Here is a 17,719-nt window from a genome sequence, read left to right on the forward strand (position 1 = left end):
TGAGTAGTGATATTTTGTGCATGTTAACCATAGAAAACTCTGGTTTTGATTTTCTATTCATGGCTGACCTTCGAAATACAGAATACAATTTTGATACAAGAAAAATACAGTTTACCTAGCATGCAGGGTTCAGATTAGTTCCTGATGTACACATATGACAAAGCCAATTTGTTCAAGAATGAATAAGTCAGCCAAGTTGTTGCTGGTGAAACTTTGAGATGCAGAGGATCCAATTTTTAAACCCCACCCCCCATGCTCACAAAAAGACTTGGCCAATGTGTCTTAAGGAAATAGGGTCTATAAGTATGTGCAGAATCCTATATAATCCCTGCGCAGAAACATCAACTATTCTCTACAAACCCTTGGATGAGAAAGAACAACTTCTGTATAAGGGCAAACATATGATTTAAGACAAAATTACGGATCGGCATCTTTCATTTAGCAATTAAGCCAGAACCCATCGCATGTGCTTTCAAAGTCATGCATTTTGCAAGGAATGCATACACACCCATGGACAAAAAATAAAACTAAAAATACATCCAGAACCTTTGAAATGGCAAGGAGCTCTTCCTTTGTATTTCATGCAGTTAAAAAGCAAAATAAACAATGAACCTACCACCCCTAACAAAACCCCAAATGATGCATTTCCTTAAAATTGAAAGAATTCTGAACAATGCATTTGTATAGATTAGAATTATAGAATCATAGAATTGGATGGGACTTTGAGAGCCATCTAGTTCAACCCCTTGCAATGCAGGAAACCTGCCCACAGCCATCCCAGGTTGGGCTCGAATCACCAACCTGCTGGTTAACATCCAGATGCACTGACCCATTATGCTGCATGATCCACAAGCCAACATGTGTTAATTGACTTACTAATGCCAGTGTGTCAAGCAAGCTGGTTCATCTCAGTTGAAGAGCACCTACTTCCAGATGTGTAGCATGGTAAACGGATGCCTTAAACCCTGCATTATAGTGCAGAGGGAGAACAGGATACCATGGGTGGTATTCAACTAATTCAGAGCAGACCCAGTGAAACTGACAACCATGACTAAGTTAGGTTTATTCATTTCAGTGGGTCTACACTTAGTAAAACTAAGTTGTATACCACCCACGGAAAGGATAGGATATAGAAGTAGACAGTATAACAGGATAGCCACAATTTGTAATAATATGATGAGGCTCACTGATAACTTTTCCCATATGCATTACACTGCAAATGGACTGGATCCCATTTAATACAGAATATTTTGGAGCCCTTAAATACCATTAGCATTTTGCTGACCCTTGTAAGAGGAAAAGTGTGGAATCACTGAGAGATAATTGCTTGATGGAGTACATTCATTTCCCTTTGTAATTTATATTTTATCCCATGCACTGTTATGTCAATTAATGTGCCCACATTGCTGTTGAAAACAGAGATTTTCAGATGGAAGCAAGTGACGACTGCAACAAGGACTACCTAGAAATTAGAGAAGCCAATGTCAGTGGCCATCTGGTGGCACGATTGTGTGGCAACTCTGTGCTGGAGAATTATACGTCTATCACTGGGCACGGCCTGTGGGTTATATTTGTCTCAGATGCCTCAGGTGATGGAAGGGGTTTCCAGGCCACATTTGCTCACAGTAAGTAAATACTGAACTCAAACGGAAGCAATCACTTTACAGATCATTTGCAAGCAAGGAAAGAAAGATATGTGTAGACATACACCTTGACAATATTACTGTGTTTTCACTTCTGGAGAGTGCCAGCCAACAATATGTAGCATCATGTAACTTCCTTAACTTTGTGATAGCTTAGTTCACACAGAGACACACCTGTTGTGGGTGGGATATAAGTACTGAAGATAAATAAATCCCCTGGGCACATGTAAATTCAAAAATCCATAAAATATGAAGAGGCAATGTAAAAGTTACATCAAATAAGAGCATGTGATTTGCCATTGGGTACATTCTTAATCAGAGACCCTTGGTGTCTGTGGTAGAGGTGGCAGGAATGCACTGGCAACGTGGAAGGGGAAAAACACCGTACAAAATTCAGAAAGTAAAAAATGGTGGATTACTAGTACACTGACTCAACTCTAAAAACAAGACTACACCTGCTGAAATCCCCCTTTCCATAAAACTATTAAATGTGTAGGAGCCATGTCCTCTTTTGTATCAGGACACCCTGATACAGCTCAGGGTCCCTCTTCACTCAGGTAGGAGTGGACAGTGTAGTGGGACTTCACCACTCACCTGACCTCCCTCCAGCTGAGTCGCTGCTGCATACTGGGAAGGAGAGCAGCGGCAAGGGTGGCACAGTGCAAACATTGCCCTTCTGCACTGTGCCAACTTCACCATCACCTGCCCTCACCCCTTCTCCATCCTGCTGTTCAGCAGTAGCTCTCCTAGAGGGAGGTCAGGTGAGCTGTGCAGCCCCAACACATTGTCCATGATGGTACCCACATGCTTAAATTTCGTTTAAGTTAAAATAACAAAGCCTTGCAAGGGGAAATGAAACTTAAGGGGAAATTGGAGGCAGTATTTGGGGGTGGAGAGGGTCTCGAAGAAAATCTCCCCTCTTTTACCTACATAGCAAAATCATTCAACAGAACATTAATAACAATAATAACCACAACAATAAAAATAATAATAGCCACCTCTCATTTTTCAGTGTTTGGAAATGCTGTGGTGGGAAGCAGTGGACAAATTGCATCTCCACTGTGGCCTAGAAATTACCCTCACTACTCCAACTATCAGTGGACAATAACTGGCAACACAACACAAGCGGTCCATGGTCAGATCACACAGATGGATATTGAAGATGCGTATAGCTGCTACTTTGACAAGCTGAAGGTGCGCTTGAACTTGCAAACTTTTTTATTTTGGTAAACTCTGGTACAAATAAGTCACAAAGCAAAGGGAGCTGTCAGATGATTATATCTCAACTTAAAATGAGCTGAGGCATGAAACAGTCTTTTGGCCACATGTGCAACCACTTCGATCCTCCCACCATAAGAGCGTAAGAAGACCCCTGCTGGATCAGGCCAAAGGCCTATCAAGTCCAGTTCTTACAGTGGCCAACCAGATGCCTGGGGGAAACCCACAAGGAGGACCTTTCTGGCAGCAGCAAACAGGAAGTCTTTGCCACCACAAAAAGTGGGGAGTATTTGGGGGTAATTCTGAAAAGTGGCCTTCTTTTTCCTCAGGGGGTGAGAAGGAGAACTGTTGGAAATTTGCTCAGAAAAGTGTGTCCTGAGAAATGTTGACTCTGCATCTAAAAAACCCCAACAGTGTTACTAATCTTTATTCTCACTGTTGCAGGTATATGATGGGCCCGACACACACTCTCGTCTCATAGGAACATACTGTGGTGTAGCCCCATTTTCTTTCACCTCCTCTGGAAGCTCTGTTACTCTCCAGTTCACCTCTGATTTTTCTGTAAATGGAAAGGGCTTCCTTTTGGACTGGAATGTGGTGGAAGCACCTACAGCTGTGGGACGTGCCATTCCTATAGGTTGGTCTCCTGTCCATGTGGCTAACCTTTTCATTTCAGCGACTGAAAGAAAGGCAGATAATGAAAGTGTATGTCAGTTTGCGTGATGGAATGCTATCATCCAGTGGTAGTCAACCTTTCTTCAGGCATGCTTTTAAGCCAAGTGAAACATTTGAGAGCATACCTTTCTAGTGTGCGTGCCAGTACACATGCCAGCTTAGTGTTGCCTTGGCTTTTCTATACAGAATCAAGGAGCAGGCAATAGCACAGGACAGGACAGAGAGGCAGGAGGACAGGCTTGACTCTGCAACACAGTTAAGCCCATAGACCTCTGCTCTTATCCTAGGAAATCACAACCCCACCAACTTTCCCACCTGCGGCATTTGTCTTGAAGATTAGCTACCTATTGTATAGCAAACCTTTTGTTCAATATGAGGTGGTTTTAGCAGTAAGAGGGATTGCATTAATTGTCAGGTAGATGCGACAGCTCAGTTACATTATATTTGCAATAAGATTCAATGGTGGTCACTGCCTTGGATTCCTTTAAAAGCGGATTAGACAAATTCATGGAGGATAAAAGGCTACACTGAACCTCAGTGTCAGAATGCAAGGCCAGTTGTTGGGGAGTAACAGAGGCCCGTTCCCTGCCCGCATATTAAAATAATCAGGGAAGGCCCTGCTTTTGTATCAAGAAGACATTAGGTGGGCCCAATGCATGCATGCACATGTTGTACATACATGTACACATACTCTAGCAGGGATAGGGCACCAGTGGACCCCAATTCCCTTCAGTCCCAGCCAACATGGCCAACAATCAGGGAGGATGGGAGCTGTAATCTAGAGGGCTACAGTACATAAAAACAAACACAGAAGAGAAACAAATAGTGTTGTCACTAAACAGGACAAAAAATTAATTTATTTTTACTCATGATTTTCTCTTTCACGACAGGAGCCTGTGGAGGTATCTCAAGAACCAGTGAAACGCCTTCATTTCTGTTCTCACCAGACTGGCCTTCAAACTACAGAAATTTTGCTGATTGTACATGGGTTATCAGAGCGCCAGACTCAACAGTGGAGATCAACATCCTATCCTTGGATATTGAGTCTCATCGCTCATGCAACTACGATAAACTTGTCCTGAGAGATGGTGAGAAACACTGGCACCTTCCCATAGTTGTGGACCGCAAATGGAAATCCTGGTTTATGCAGTTTGCAATTCTCATGCTTGCCAGCTTCCCAAGTCTACATGTCTTCCGCCTCCCCTATTGTGTTAGACTCATGGTGAACTGGGGCTCACCCCTCTAATAAGTGACTCTCACAGATTTCTGCCATCAGATAGGGCTATCCAATAGAGCAGAGCTGCAGCAATAGCCTCCTAGTGGCAGTGGCAGTTCTGCTTACTAGGAGGAGGGTGAGCAGAAGGCAAGGCCCAGGGCCTTATGGGTGCAGCACCAGGAGTGCTAGATTGGCTCTGCTGCTGCATTCACATAGCCTCAACCTCGGCACCCCTTCACCCCCCCCCCTTCCTTCTTCCATTAAGTAGTCGTGGTGATGCTGCCAGGAGGCTATTGTTGCAGCTCCATACGACTGCATTTTAAAATGCCACACAGAAGTATTTCCAAAGGCCACCATGCACCTGCCACAAAGTCTGAACAGAGAGACAAACCATGACCCTAGGTTCTCACGTAACACTAAGCCCAAACCATGGTTTAGCTCTGATTAGCACTGCAGCAGGAAAGCATAGTGAGGAAAAAGTTGCCCATGGTTTTTACTGTGAGTACCCACACACTCATGGACTCCCACTGTCATAGTTTGGCTTAGTGTTGCATGCAAACCAGTCCATCTTCTGGCTACCAATGAAATGGTGAATGGAGAACTTCCAGCTCTAACATTGCCTCTCCTAATAAAACATGGCTGTTTTCTATTTCTTTTCATAGGAGATAACAGCCTTGCACCAGTCCTGGCCACTCTATGTGGTCGTGAAGTTCCTGGACCAATAAGATCCACTGGGAATGCTTTGTACATCCGCTTCACTTCGGATGCAAGTTTTACCGGTGCTGGGTTTAATGCTTCTTACCACAAAAGTAAGTCGTCATTTGAAACTGTTCTTTGCAGATTTAAGGGGGGGGGGGGTGGAGAGACTGGAAGGAACTGATTATAGAATCTCTTTATTTTTTTGTACTGTTGCCTGTCCTGTTCAGCAACAATCCTCTGCACACAAACATAAATGTTGTGAATCCCACGGGTGCATGTTTTTTGAGATGTAACCTTAAATTCAACCCATTTTCATGTGTAATTTCAAAACCACTGCACAATTATTGTTGTTGATATCTGCCTGGATATCTGCCCGGAAATGCAAAGTAAGAAAACATTTCTCTGTTATGGTAAGATTTGCAAGCTGCTTTTGTACTGCTGTGGGTTCTTTTAAAAAAAGGGGGAGGTGAACTGCATTCCACAAAACGGTGCAACTGTTTTTACGTAGTTTAAAAAAATTGTAAGTCCCTACAAATGCAAAGAAAGAAAGAAAGAAGGAAGGAAGGAAAGAAGGAAAGAAAGAAAGAAAGAAAGAAAGAAAGAAAGAAAGAAAGAAAAGAAAAGAAAGGGAAGGAACGCAGATATATATGATAACAGGATTAGACTGCTGCAAGATGATTATTTTTTAATGTACCTCTGTCCTGGAGAAACAGAATAATCAAATTACAGGATCTTAAAATGATACAAGAGGATATGCCTAGTTCTTCATACATTTCCAAACATTTACAGTTGCTTCAGAAGACGTTGCTTCCCCTGTCAAGGAAATAGCACCACAGTTATTGTAGGTTTGGCATTTCAGCAGCAAACTGGAGTGGGAGAGATAGGTTTGGTTGCAAGTAGCCAGTGAATCATGAAACAAACCTTTGCTGAAGCACCGAGTGCCACATGTTACACATCATATCTGGCACTGGAGAGACTTTGTTCTCAAATTTTTGTATTGCAAGATATATTAGTGACAAATTTGATTGTGGGAAAGGCACAACAGCAGCAATCCTATACATGCTACCTGGAAGTAAGAGCCTCATTGGCCACAATGGGACTTAACTTCAAGTAAGCATGAAGCAACAGGAAAAGGTGCCAAATTCATAAAATGCTGAACCACAGCCAGAAAGCAGGAATTTGACGCACATTTCTAAAGTGCTCTGAATTCTTCCTTTACAGCTGTAGCCCCAGGGTGAATTCAAGCCACAAGTGCAAATGATTATTTTTTTGCAACCTCAAATTGAGTTAAGGTCAGAGCTGCAAAGGAAGCATTGGGAGTTCACCAAGAGTGCACATCCCAATTCTATCTTTGAAAACTGCAGGTTCAATGTAGACTCACCTGACATTGTATGACATCAGGGGACTGACAGGTGGGCAGCCACACTCACCTGTCAAGGTGGCCCATAGAGAAAGGTGCCATTCTGGATCTGTCCTGCCAGCTGGATCCCATTCCCTTATTCTGGCATAATCTGTAGGCGAAGATCTCGTAGAAGATCTCCTACAAATGAATTAATTGAACCTGAAAACACGTATGTTACGAGTTTCGCCCTGGCTCAAAATATGCACTGCTTTTGTGAGGATGATTCTATAAGAGCTAGAAGCACCAAACTGATAAATCTGAGATTTCAGAGATTTGGACAGGATAGGAATGAAATGTAATTAAAATAAATAAATAAACAGTCCTTTCCTTAACGGAGTCTTATTCCTTTAACTTAGGTTGTGGTGGTTATTTGTACACAGACAGTGGTGTGATCACTTCACCCAACTATCTGCAAACCTATCCTCCTAACCTTAATTGTTCTTGGCATGTTATGGTTACTGTTGGCTTCATCATTGGCATCCATTCTGAGGAGGTCTTCCAGGTGATAAATGAAGATGCTGCCTGCAGTCATGGAGATTATGTTGAGGTGAGGACAAGAAGAAAGCAATATTGTTTTTTAAATAATATTTATTAACATTTCCAATAAGAACATACAAGTACAAACAGCAAGAATAAAAACAAAAAAAAACAAAAAAAACAACAAGTATAATTTCAAACCTTAATTTTCTCAACCTATTTTCCCCGACTTCCTCATACCTCCCCGTTTTGTATTCTAATTTCATTATCCAATCAGCAAATCCATTCCCTTGTTTCCCAAAAGTTTTTTACTAATTCCATTCCTTTTCTTAATCAAGGTCTCTGAAAACCACATTATTTTTAAACCCCTGTCAATCTTAAGAGAGTCTATGTACTGGTCCAGTAAACGCTTCCGCTGCGCAACCAGCAACAGTTCTCTTTGCAGAGCATTAATTAAGTCCAGTGCAGAGATTCTTGTTGCAGTACAAGCTTCAGAGTCTCAGCAGCAAAGAAATAACAACACAGGGAAGCCTGTCTTTCCAAAGACAGGTTTATTGCAGAAAGATAACAGAAACACCTCCGGAGCTTTCAGACATTTTTGCTTCACGCCCCAACAGGCAGAGAAAACAAACACTCTTTATATAATGAGCAACTTAACAACTTAACGAGCTTGGCTACTTAAAGTCACATAACATTGCTAACTTGCCAGCGTCTTTAGGTTTCACACCTTAACAAATCTAACATTCACTAATCTTATAGTATTTATTAAGGTAGTCTTTATTAAGACTACCTTAATAAACTACCTTTATTAAGGTAGTCTTTAAATTTATTCCAATCTTCTTCCACTGTCTCCTTCTCCTGGTCCCGGATTCTGCCCGTCATCTCTGCCAGTCCCATATAGTCTGTCATTTTCATCTGCCATTCTTCCAGAGTGGGTAGATCTGGTGTCTTCCAATACTTGGCAGTAAGGATTCTTGCTGCTGTTGTGGCATACAGAAACAAAGTTCTATCCTTCTTTAACACCACATGGCTAACCATACCCAGGAGAAAGGCCTCTGGTTTCTTCAAGAAGGTATATTTAAATACCTTTTTCATTTCATTATATATCATTTCCCAGAAAGCCTTGATCCTTGGGCACGTCCACCAGAGGTGAAAGAATGAACCTTCATTTTCTTTACACTTCCAACATTTATTATCTGATAAGTGGTAAATTTTAGCAAGCTTGACTGGGGTCATGTACCACCTATAAATCATTTTCATAATATTTTCTCTCAAGGCATTGCACGCCGTGAATTTCATACCGGTGGTCCACAACTTTTCCCAGTCAGCAAACATAATATTGTGTCCAATATCTTGCGCCCACTAATCATAGCTGATTTAACCGTTTCATCTTGCGTGTTCCATTTCAACAGCAAGTTATACATTTTTGACAAATTCTTAGTATTGGATTCTAACAGTTCTGTTTCCAATTTTGACTTTTCCACCTGGAAACCAGTTTTTCTATCCAGCTTGTAAACCTCCATTATTTGATAATAGTGAAGCCAATCTCGCACTTTGTCTTTTAGATTCTCAAAATTCTGCAATTTCCACTTATTACCCTCCTGTTCTAGGATTTCACAATATTTTGGCCATTTAGACTCCGTATTAAGTTTTTTCAATGCCTTTGCCTCCATTGGTGACAGCCACCTTGGAGTTTTATTCTCCAACAAATCTTTATAATTAATCCAGACATTATACAATGCTTTCCTGACAATATGGTTTTTAAAGCCTTTATGAACCTTAACCTTGCCATACCACAAATATGCATGCCACCCAAAAAAGTTATTAAAACCTTCCAAATCTAAGGTGTCTGTGTTCTCAAGAAGCAGCCAATCCTTCAACCAGCAGAAAGCTGCTGATTCATAGTAAAGTTTCAAGTCTGGCAGAGCAAATCCCCCCCTTTCCTTTGCATCAGTTAAAATTTTAAATTTTATTCTGGGTTTTTTGCCCTGCCAGATAAATTTAGAGATATCTCGCTGCCATCTCTTAAAACACTCCATCTTATCAACAATTTGCAGTGTTTGGAACAAAAATAAAAAAAAGAAGAAAGCAATATTGAAATAGCTCAGCCAGTTACTCTTTCGTTTCTGAGCATCAATTTATAGTGTTGTGGTTCTATCCAATAAAGTCATCCCGTTCCCCACATGAACCCCTCCAATCTTTTCCAGGTTTTCCTCAACCCCAGAACAGATTAGGGGACACATAGAAAAGGAGGAAGAGGAAACTCTGTTACACAGGCAGAAATTCATGTGCTAAAGGGATGCTAAAGGGAAGTAACCAGCTTGCTTACTTCTTACTGAGTCCTTGTTAGCCCTGAGTTCCCATCATAAAAGAGTAGCATTTCCCTTTTTCATTTTATGGGTTGAGACACAAAACCTATAGTGGGTTTATTGACTTTCTGACATGTTAAAAGGCCTTAGGCCTGAAGGAGCTGAGTTAAAATCCCAATTCTTCCCTGGATTAATTGAGTAGCCTTTGGCACATAACTGTGTATCTGTCCATTTCAATTCCACGTCTTTAAAATGGGAAGTAATAGCTTGTTCTTATAGATCTGTTGTGAAAACGAAATAAATCATCTTGCACATTTAATGTTTGTTTTTTTAGCTTAGGAATGGACCAGATCTTTCTGCCCCACCGTTAGGACCTAGCAGCAGGAATGGACGCTTTTGTGGTAGCAATTCCCTTTCTACAATGTACACCACAGACAACCAGCTATTTGTCCACTTCCTTTCTGATAGCAGTAATGGAGGGCAAGGTTTCAAACTGAAGTACGAGGCAAAGGGTCTTGGTGAGTATTGGCACTAAATACAAACAGGGGCTACCGAAACATTCATGATACTGTAAATCAGTGGTTCTCAAATGATGTTGGGATCCATGATTGACAGGAACAGGAACTTCTTTGGAGGTCTTTAAGCAGAGGCTTGACAACCATATGTCAGGAGTGCTCTGATGGTGTTTCCTGCTTGGCAGGGGGTTGGACTCGATGGCCCTTGTGGTCTCTTCCAACTCTATGATTCTATGGTTAAGAAGTGCCCAACTGGCTCAGACCATACCTCCATCTGGACCACTATCCTTCTTACCATAATGACCAACCAGATGATAAGCAAGGCAGGAATCCAATGGCTCTCTGGTAGTCTGTGACATAGTGCCTCCAAACTTGGAGAGCCCATTTAGCCATCACTGTTAATAGCTGTTGGTATACTCCAAAAATTCAGCATGGCTTCAGTGCTGGAGTCCTTGCTTGAGTGGAGGAGCAGCAACTTGGTCAAAATACATCCTTGGACCTCATTTGCACATTACCTTTTCTGATACTCCTGGTGAACACTGGCATATTTCTCAGTTGGTGTTTTACGAATGCCTGTAGGGAAACGGCTACAAAGTCTCTATGGCATAAAGCATATGAGGAGAAACTTGCCTCCTTTACATATTACCCAGTTTAAGGGGCATCATGGGCTGACTGGAAAGCAGGGCCATGCCACTGGTCTTGCCCCTAAGCATTGGGCATGTCACTGGCCCCACCCTCTAGACATCAGTGTGTTGGTGTAGATATCTGCAGGGAGGAAGCTAGGCATGAACATCTGCATGGATGTGAACTTCCACACAGCTGAGACTCCCAACCATGCAGGTGTCACAACTGCATAGAAACCTATGCACAAGCAGCTGCTCTCAGGCAGGTCTTCCTCTCTGCATATATCATTGCCGATGCATGTGCATCCAGGGGACAGGGACAGTGGAATGGCCCCATGCCGTGATCGTTGCATGAAGTCCCCTCCATGAGGATAACTCATGAAGAGAGCACCTGTGTGTTAATTTTGAAAGGAAGGGCAGAACTGGTAAAACCAAAGCTATAAACGATTCCATGTCAGAACTTCCACACGCACATAGAAAAACAACAACAGAAGAAAGCATTGTGTATTGTCCTATGATACCAAAAAATTAAGGTGGGTCTCATAGATGATCCATTTTAGTGTGTTTATAATAGAGCACATTATTATATACATTCCTTATAGTATTCAACCAGCTCCTCCTCATCTTCTGTTTTCAGCTTGTGGAGGGAACTTCTATATCAGCCAGTCCAACCCCTTGGGATTTGTCTCTTCACCTGGCTATCCTGGCAATTACCCACCACATGCCGATTGTGTGTGGACAATCATTGCTCCCTATGGGGCTGCAGTGGAGCTGCAGTTTGAAGATCACTTTGATATCCAGTCTTCACCCAAGTAGGAGCACGTTGTTGTGTTAGCTTTCTTTAAATTTTCTGAAGCTATCATGGAAGGTTTGGGGTTAATGTAATGGGGTTCTTGCTTTTATTTCTCTTCTAAATCTAAAGACAGGAGTGACAGGCATGGTGCGGTGGTGTAGCAGAGCTCTCCTGGCACCAATGCTGCTGCCACTTATTGGGATGGTGCAGGGACAGGGCAGGACAGTGGGGGGGGGGCTGTGCAGGTGCACCAGTGGGTCCATTCCAGCACCACTACTGGGGCACCACTTCCCACCTGTGCACCATCCCAGTAAGCTATGGAAGCACTGATCTCAGGACATTGGCTCTATGGCACCACAGTGGCTGCTGTTGTCTAGCAGATGTATGGTTGTAACATAATCAGTCTTGTACTTATGCTATAGTAAAGCAAAGTGGGGACGCAGGTGGCGCTGTGGGTTAAAGCCTCAGCGCCTAGGACTTGCCGATCGAAAGGTCGGCGGTTCGAATCCCTGCGGCGGGGTGCGCTCCCGCTGCTCGGTCCCAGCGCCTGCCAACCTAGCAGTTCGAAAGCACCTCCGGGTGCAAGTAGATAAATAGGGACCGCTTACCAGCGGGAAGGTAAACGGCGTTTCTGTGTGCGGCTCTGGCTCTGGCTCTGGCCAGAGCAGCGATGTCACGCTGGCCACGTGATCCGGAAGTGTCTCCGGACAGCGCTGGCCCCTGGCCTCTTAAGTGAGATGGGTGCACAACCCCAGAGTCTGTCAAGACTGGCCCGTACGGGCAGGGGTACCTTTACCTTTACCTAAAGCAAAGTGGTACTGCTGGCTTGGGGGGGGGGCTTTTTGCAGCTGCAGGCTGACAGGGACCCTCCTCCAGTACATTCAGTCTGTTTCTCTGCTTGGCAAATGTCTCCCCATTAAAAATGGTGGGATATTCCAGTGATCCATGATGGGGAAGAGCTCTCATCCCAATCAACATGTTCTTTCTCAAAATTGAATCATAGCTATTGGAGAAGGGAGGAGCCTGGGTGAGCTGGGTGAGGCCATAGGGTCACTGGGAGGAGCCAGGATGTCTGACAGCCAAGGTGGGATCTCCTGAAACCTGCTAGAAAGGAGGAAAGACATGTAGGAAGGTAACTAGCAACCTAAGGAAGAAGCAAGTGCTACTTTGCTTTAGCTGAGCATTATGTTCTTCTTTAAGGGCTATATCAGAGCTTGACAGCATGTGACGCTCCAGATATTTTGGAGCTGCAGCTCCCATCATCCTGGACCATTGGCCATACTGGCTGGGACAGATAGGAGATGGGAGTCCAGCAACAGGTTCTCTACCACTAACCACCACTAATTCATTGCATCAGTGGAAGTCTTACATTTCCCTACAGTCACTTCATGCACTGAGTTCTTCCTTCCTTTCTCCATCTGCTGATACTCAGGGACAATTATATGCCCTAAAAGCATTTCCACTGAATTTATATGAGAAAAAAATTATCCTTATGATATGGTTGATTTCATAGCCATATGTGTCTGAAGATAGTCCCAATTACTCTTCCTACAGTAATTTTTAATTAAAAGACTTCAAAAATGCTTGATTGAGCTAATTGCATTCATAATTGGCACTTAATGAATCAGAACTAAGCATTCTAAATTCAATTTTTTAACACAGTCCTCAAAAGCCATTTTTGATCATGCTTCAGACAGGAGGATAAAGTACTGCAGAGCAAACTCTCCATAATGCTGTGACCTATTTAGATATTTCTTGCTCTATAATTGATTTATATCTCAGGTGACCCTAGGTATTATTGATTGTTAGGGTGTCTGTCTCTGTTTTTCCTGCCCTGCTCAGAATTGAGCTACCATGTCATTCACTAAAGGATGTTAGTTCCATGTTTCAGATACTTCCTGAAATGTTGCAAAGCAATTTTCACCTGTTTAAATGTATCTGTTGCCTTCTCTCAGCTGCACATTAAGTTACCTTGAATTGCGAGATGGTGCCAACGCCAATTCACCAGTAATTGCCAAGCTTTGTGGGAATTCTTTACCAGGCATTCAAAGGTCATCCGGTTCTAACTTATATATGAGATTTCGTTCAGACAGTATAGACCCACACACTGGATTCAATGTCAAGTATTCAAGAGGTAAAATGAAAAAATAATAATACCCAGCATTTTTACTGATCCAAAATCCTTAAATGAAAAACTGGAATGCATATGACCATTTCAGTGATCAGGCTCTTTCTTTGCAGCTGTTTGTGGTGGAACACTGACGGGACAAAACGGAGTCATTGAAAGTGTCGGATTCCCTGATCTCCACTATCCAGACAATTTGCTGTGTGAATGGTTTCTCCGTGGACCTGTGGGTCATTTTCTCACCATTCGCTTTGAAGCACTAGATATCCAGAACTCATCTGAGTGTGGATATGACTACCTGGAAATTCGAGAACAGTATGCATCAGGTCTGTAAAACCATGTCGTTAGTCTTTCTTCCTTGCATGTGCGGGGAACTAACAGTCTGATATGATTTTCTGCTGAAGTTATTACAATTCTGAGTAGGGCATGGCTGTCCTTGTGAGCAGGCAACTGGGGCAGAACTTTGGAATCCTCTCTGTGCTGTCCCTCGCCCCACCTCAACCCAGAAACCATCAGTCACTACTAAGGCTGATCAAATCTGTCAGTTTCAGTGTTTCTAAATTTCTGGCTTTTTCAGTCTTATGTTTGGTCCTCTATATTTTCACATCAGTTGCTTGTTTGCTTGAAAAGTCCTAATAAGAAATGGCATTGGTAGTAGTAGTAGTAATAGTACAGTGGTACCTCTGGTTACGTACTTAATTCGTTCCGGAGGTCTGTTCTTAACCTGAAACTGTTCTTAAACTGAAGCACCACTTTAGCTAATGGGGCCTCCTGCTGCCGCCGCACCGCCGGAGCACGATTTCTGTTCTCATCCTGAAGCAAAGTTCTTAACCCGAGGTACTATTTCTGGGTTAGCGGAGTCGCTAACCTGAAGTGTATGTAACCTGAAGCATATGTAAACTGAGGTACCACTGTACTGAAGAACTCAGGGTGGTTCACAGCATAAAAACACAAACGAAAAACACAAAATACACAATAAACCAAAAACAAACCAATAACCCCCTGCCTCCCACAAACACATATAAAATGACATAAAATGTTAAACAGCCAAAGGCCTGGTTGAAGTGGAGCATTTTCATGTGGCGCCTAAATGAAGATGCCAGGCAAGCCTCCCTGGGGAGAGCATTTCACAAATGGGGAGCCACTGCAGAGGCTAAAGGTAAAGGGACCCCTGACCATTAGGTCCAGTTGCAGACGACTCTGGGGTTGCAGCGCTCATCTCGCTTTACTGGCCGAGGGAGCTGGCGTACAGCTTCCGGGTTATGTGGCCAGCATGACTAAGTCGCTTCTGGCGAACCAGAGCAGCGCACGGAAACACCGTTTACCTTCCTGCCAGAGCAGTACCTATTTATCTACTTGTGCTTTTTGGGGTGCTTTTGAACTGTTAGGTTGGCAGGAGCAGGGACCGAGCAACGGGAGCTCACCCCGTTGCGGGGATTCGAACCACCGACATTCTGATTGACAAGCCCTAGGCTCTGTGGTTTAACCCACAGCACCACCTGCGTCCCACACTGCAGAGGCTAGAGTGTCTTCCGGTCGGCGCCAGCACTTAATGGCGGCTCTCTCCCCGATCTCCGGAGAGAGGACTGCTTCACGAGTTCGGGTCTGACCGCTACGGCGAAGCGGGGACCCCTAAAATCACAGGCGCAGAAGCCTGTGAACAAGGAGACTCGGTGGGCACCATTTGCGCCCCCCTTTACTGCAAAAGAGCCTTTTTAAAGGCTCCGGAGGAGCATCGGGGGATCGTGCGGTGCTGAGAGTCGCTACCCAGCCCATGAAGTGAAGCCGCGTCGCCATAGGCGGAGAGCGCCGATTCCTTCCTGAAATCTGGACTGAAATTGAAATACCTGTAAGTAGGATTGGGAAACCTACTGGGATTATAAAGAAAAAAACGTTTGAAATTTGGCTGAAAACGGGGATGGTAAATAAAGGAAGTCTGCCCCCCCCCCCCGGACTGCATGGCTTTTAAAGCAACGGAACTGGAAAGCTGCAATTGAAGGAAAAGTAACTTTGAGCTTTTGAATTATTTAATTTTGGCATTGAACTCTAACTACCCCTCCAGCAAGCAGGAGCAGGGGGGGAAGAAAAGGGAACCTGGCTTAACCTGCATGAGAGGAAATTTAAGTGATTAATTCCTGCTGTCTCTGACTCTGGGAACAGACTGCCTGGGCGAAGCGCTTTGACAGGAACTGTCTGACAGAACCTGCTGCAAAGCGGAGAGCTTAAATAGATACAATTTTTGGGACTTTACAGAAATAATATTGTTGCAATTGGAAGATTGAAAGTTTCTTTGTCAAAAAAACAAAAAACAAAACTTCTCTCCAAGAGGGCTTTTGGTTTCTTTGTTTCTTCTGCTTATTGGACACAATGTACTGCTCCCTCTGGAGGGCTGAAAGGCTACAGTTGTAACATAGACTGTCAAATAAAAACAAGTCACTGGATTTTTCCATTCAAGAGCTGTTCCTGTGGGAACGACCTTGGGACATGAGTGGCTCTGCAGAAGATATAACAACAAGATCTAAGGCTAAAGCTGCACAAAAGAAAAGAGGCTCAATATCAGGCTTACTGCCAACAGGCACAGCTGGACAGGAGAAAGGAATAAACGTATTCATGGATTCAGTGACTCAAGCATTACTCAAAATAAATGAATCTTTAGAAAATTTGACTAAGCAGAGCACGGAGAACACCAAACAACTGACAGAATTTACAACAAAATTGGACTTAAATACCAAAAGCATTACATCTAATACAGAAACCATAAATAAATTGGTTCAAGAAAACGCCACAATTCGAAAGATTGCAGAAGAAGCTAAATTTACTGCAGAAACCACACAGGAAAGTTTAATACCAGTCTGTAAGAAGTTGGACCAGCATGAGGCGGCCTTGTCTTTGTGGAAGATGCAGAGGAAAGAGAAGAATTTGAGACTTAGGTTGGTCCCTGAAAGTGAAGGGGACAACCTAGTGGACTTTCTCACAAAAGAATTATCAGAATTTTGGCAGGTAAATTCAGAGGAAGAAGAATTTAAGATAACAACTGCCTTCAGATTGGGCAGAAGGCAAGGCAGGAAGATCCCAAGGGATTGTCTGATAACTCTGAGATCTAAAGAGGAAAGAGATAAAATTTTAAATTTACATTACCAGAGAACCCTTCAGATTGGAAATGCTTCTGTTCAAATTTACAAGGACATCCCAAAATACATTCTGGAGGTAAGAACTTATTTTAAGAACCTGGTTGACCTGCTGAAGAAGAATAACATACCTTTTAGGTGGGAATTTCCACAAGGTTTGTCTTTTAACTTCAAAGGAAAGAAAGTCAAAATAAGAACAGTGCAAGATAAAGAACAATTCCTAGACAGAAACGAGGAGGACCTTTTGAAGGGAGTGCTAGACTTGACCTCTGATACAGACCTTGGAAACTTGACATTTGGACTGAAGTCACCAACGGAAGAACAGCTGCAGGGAGCAGCTGGAGGTAATTAACTAATGATGTCTCTGCAATTTTTAACCTGGAACTGTAATGGACTGAACCTTCCCAGAAAAAGGCGGGAGGTCTTTCACATCTTGAAAAGAGAACAATTGGATTTGATATGTCTACAAGAAACCCACGTGACAAGGGCACATAGAAGATTACTTATAAATAAAAGATTAGGACAGGAATTTATTTCATCAGACAAAGTTAAGAAAAGAGGAGTGGTGATTTATGTAAAGGAAAAATTGGCTCCAAAATTGATTTTTAAAGATGAACATGGAAGAATTTCGGCAATTGAGATACAAATCCAAGGAGAAAAACTCCTGATAGTTGGCATCTACGCACCAAATGAAGGGAAGGCAGAATTCTACAAGAAATTGCATGAGACATTAATGGATTATTTGGACTATAAGGTGATCTTATTAGGAGATATGAATGGCGTAGTCTCTACAAATATGGATAAAGCACAAAGACAGGTGGTCTCTAAGGATGGGAGACTACCTAAGACCTTTTTTGAAATGACTGAAAACATGGACTTGATTGATATCTGGAGAA

The 17,719-nt window shown here is 42.9% G+C and overlaps 1 protein-coding gene across 1 annotated transcript in view; it reads left to right on the forward strand.

The window, feature by feature from the left end:
* CUBN (cubilin) overlaps positions 1-17,719 on the forward strand; it is a gene marked incomplete at its 5' end in the record, with an annotated part of 137,108 nt that overhangs the window by 82,894 nt on the left and 36,495 nt on the right. The window contains 10 exons of the mRNA XM_079947699.1: positions 1,420-1,625; positions 2,656-2,837; positions 3,306-3,498; positions 4,427-4,624; positions 5,415-5,561; positions 7,210-7,400; positions 9,974-10,157; positions 11,415-11,589; positions 13,526-13,704; positions 13,812-14,021. Coding sequence (XP_079803825.1) covers positions 1,420-1,625; positions 2,656-2,837; positions 3,306-3,498; positions 4,427-4,624; positions 5,415-5,561; positions 7,210-7,400; positions 9,974-10,157; positions 11,415-11,589; positions 13,526-13,704; positions 13,812-14,021 — 1,865 coding nt within the window. The remainder of the gene's footprint in view (positions 1-1,419; positions 1,626-2,655; positions 2,838-3,305; positions 3,499-4,426; positions 4,625-5,414; positions 5,562-7,209; positions 7,401-9,973; positions 10,158-11,414; positions 11,590-13,525; positions 13,705-13,811; positions 14,022-17,719) is intronic.

Source organism: Podarcis cretensis (genome assembly GCF_951804945.1).
Source record: "Podarcis cretensis genome assembly, chromosome: 12".
Classification (NCBI taxonomy): domain Eukaryota; kingdom Metazoa; phylum Chordata; class Lepidosauria; order Squamata; family Lacertidae; genus Podarcis; species Podarcis cretensis.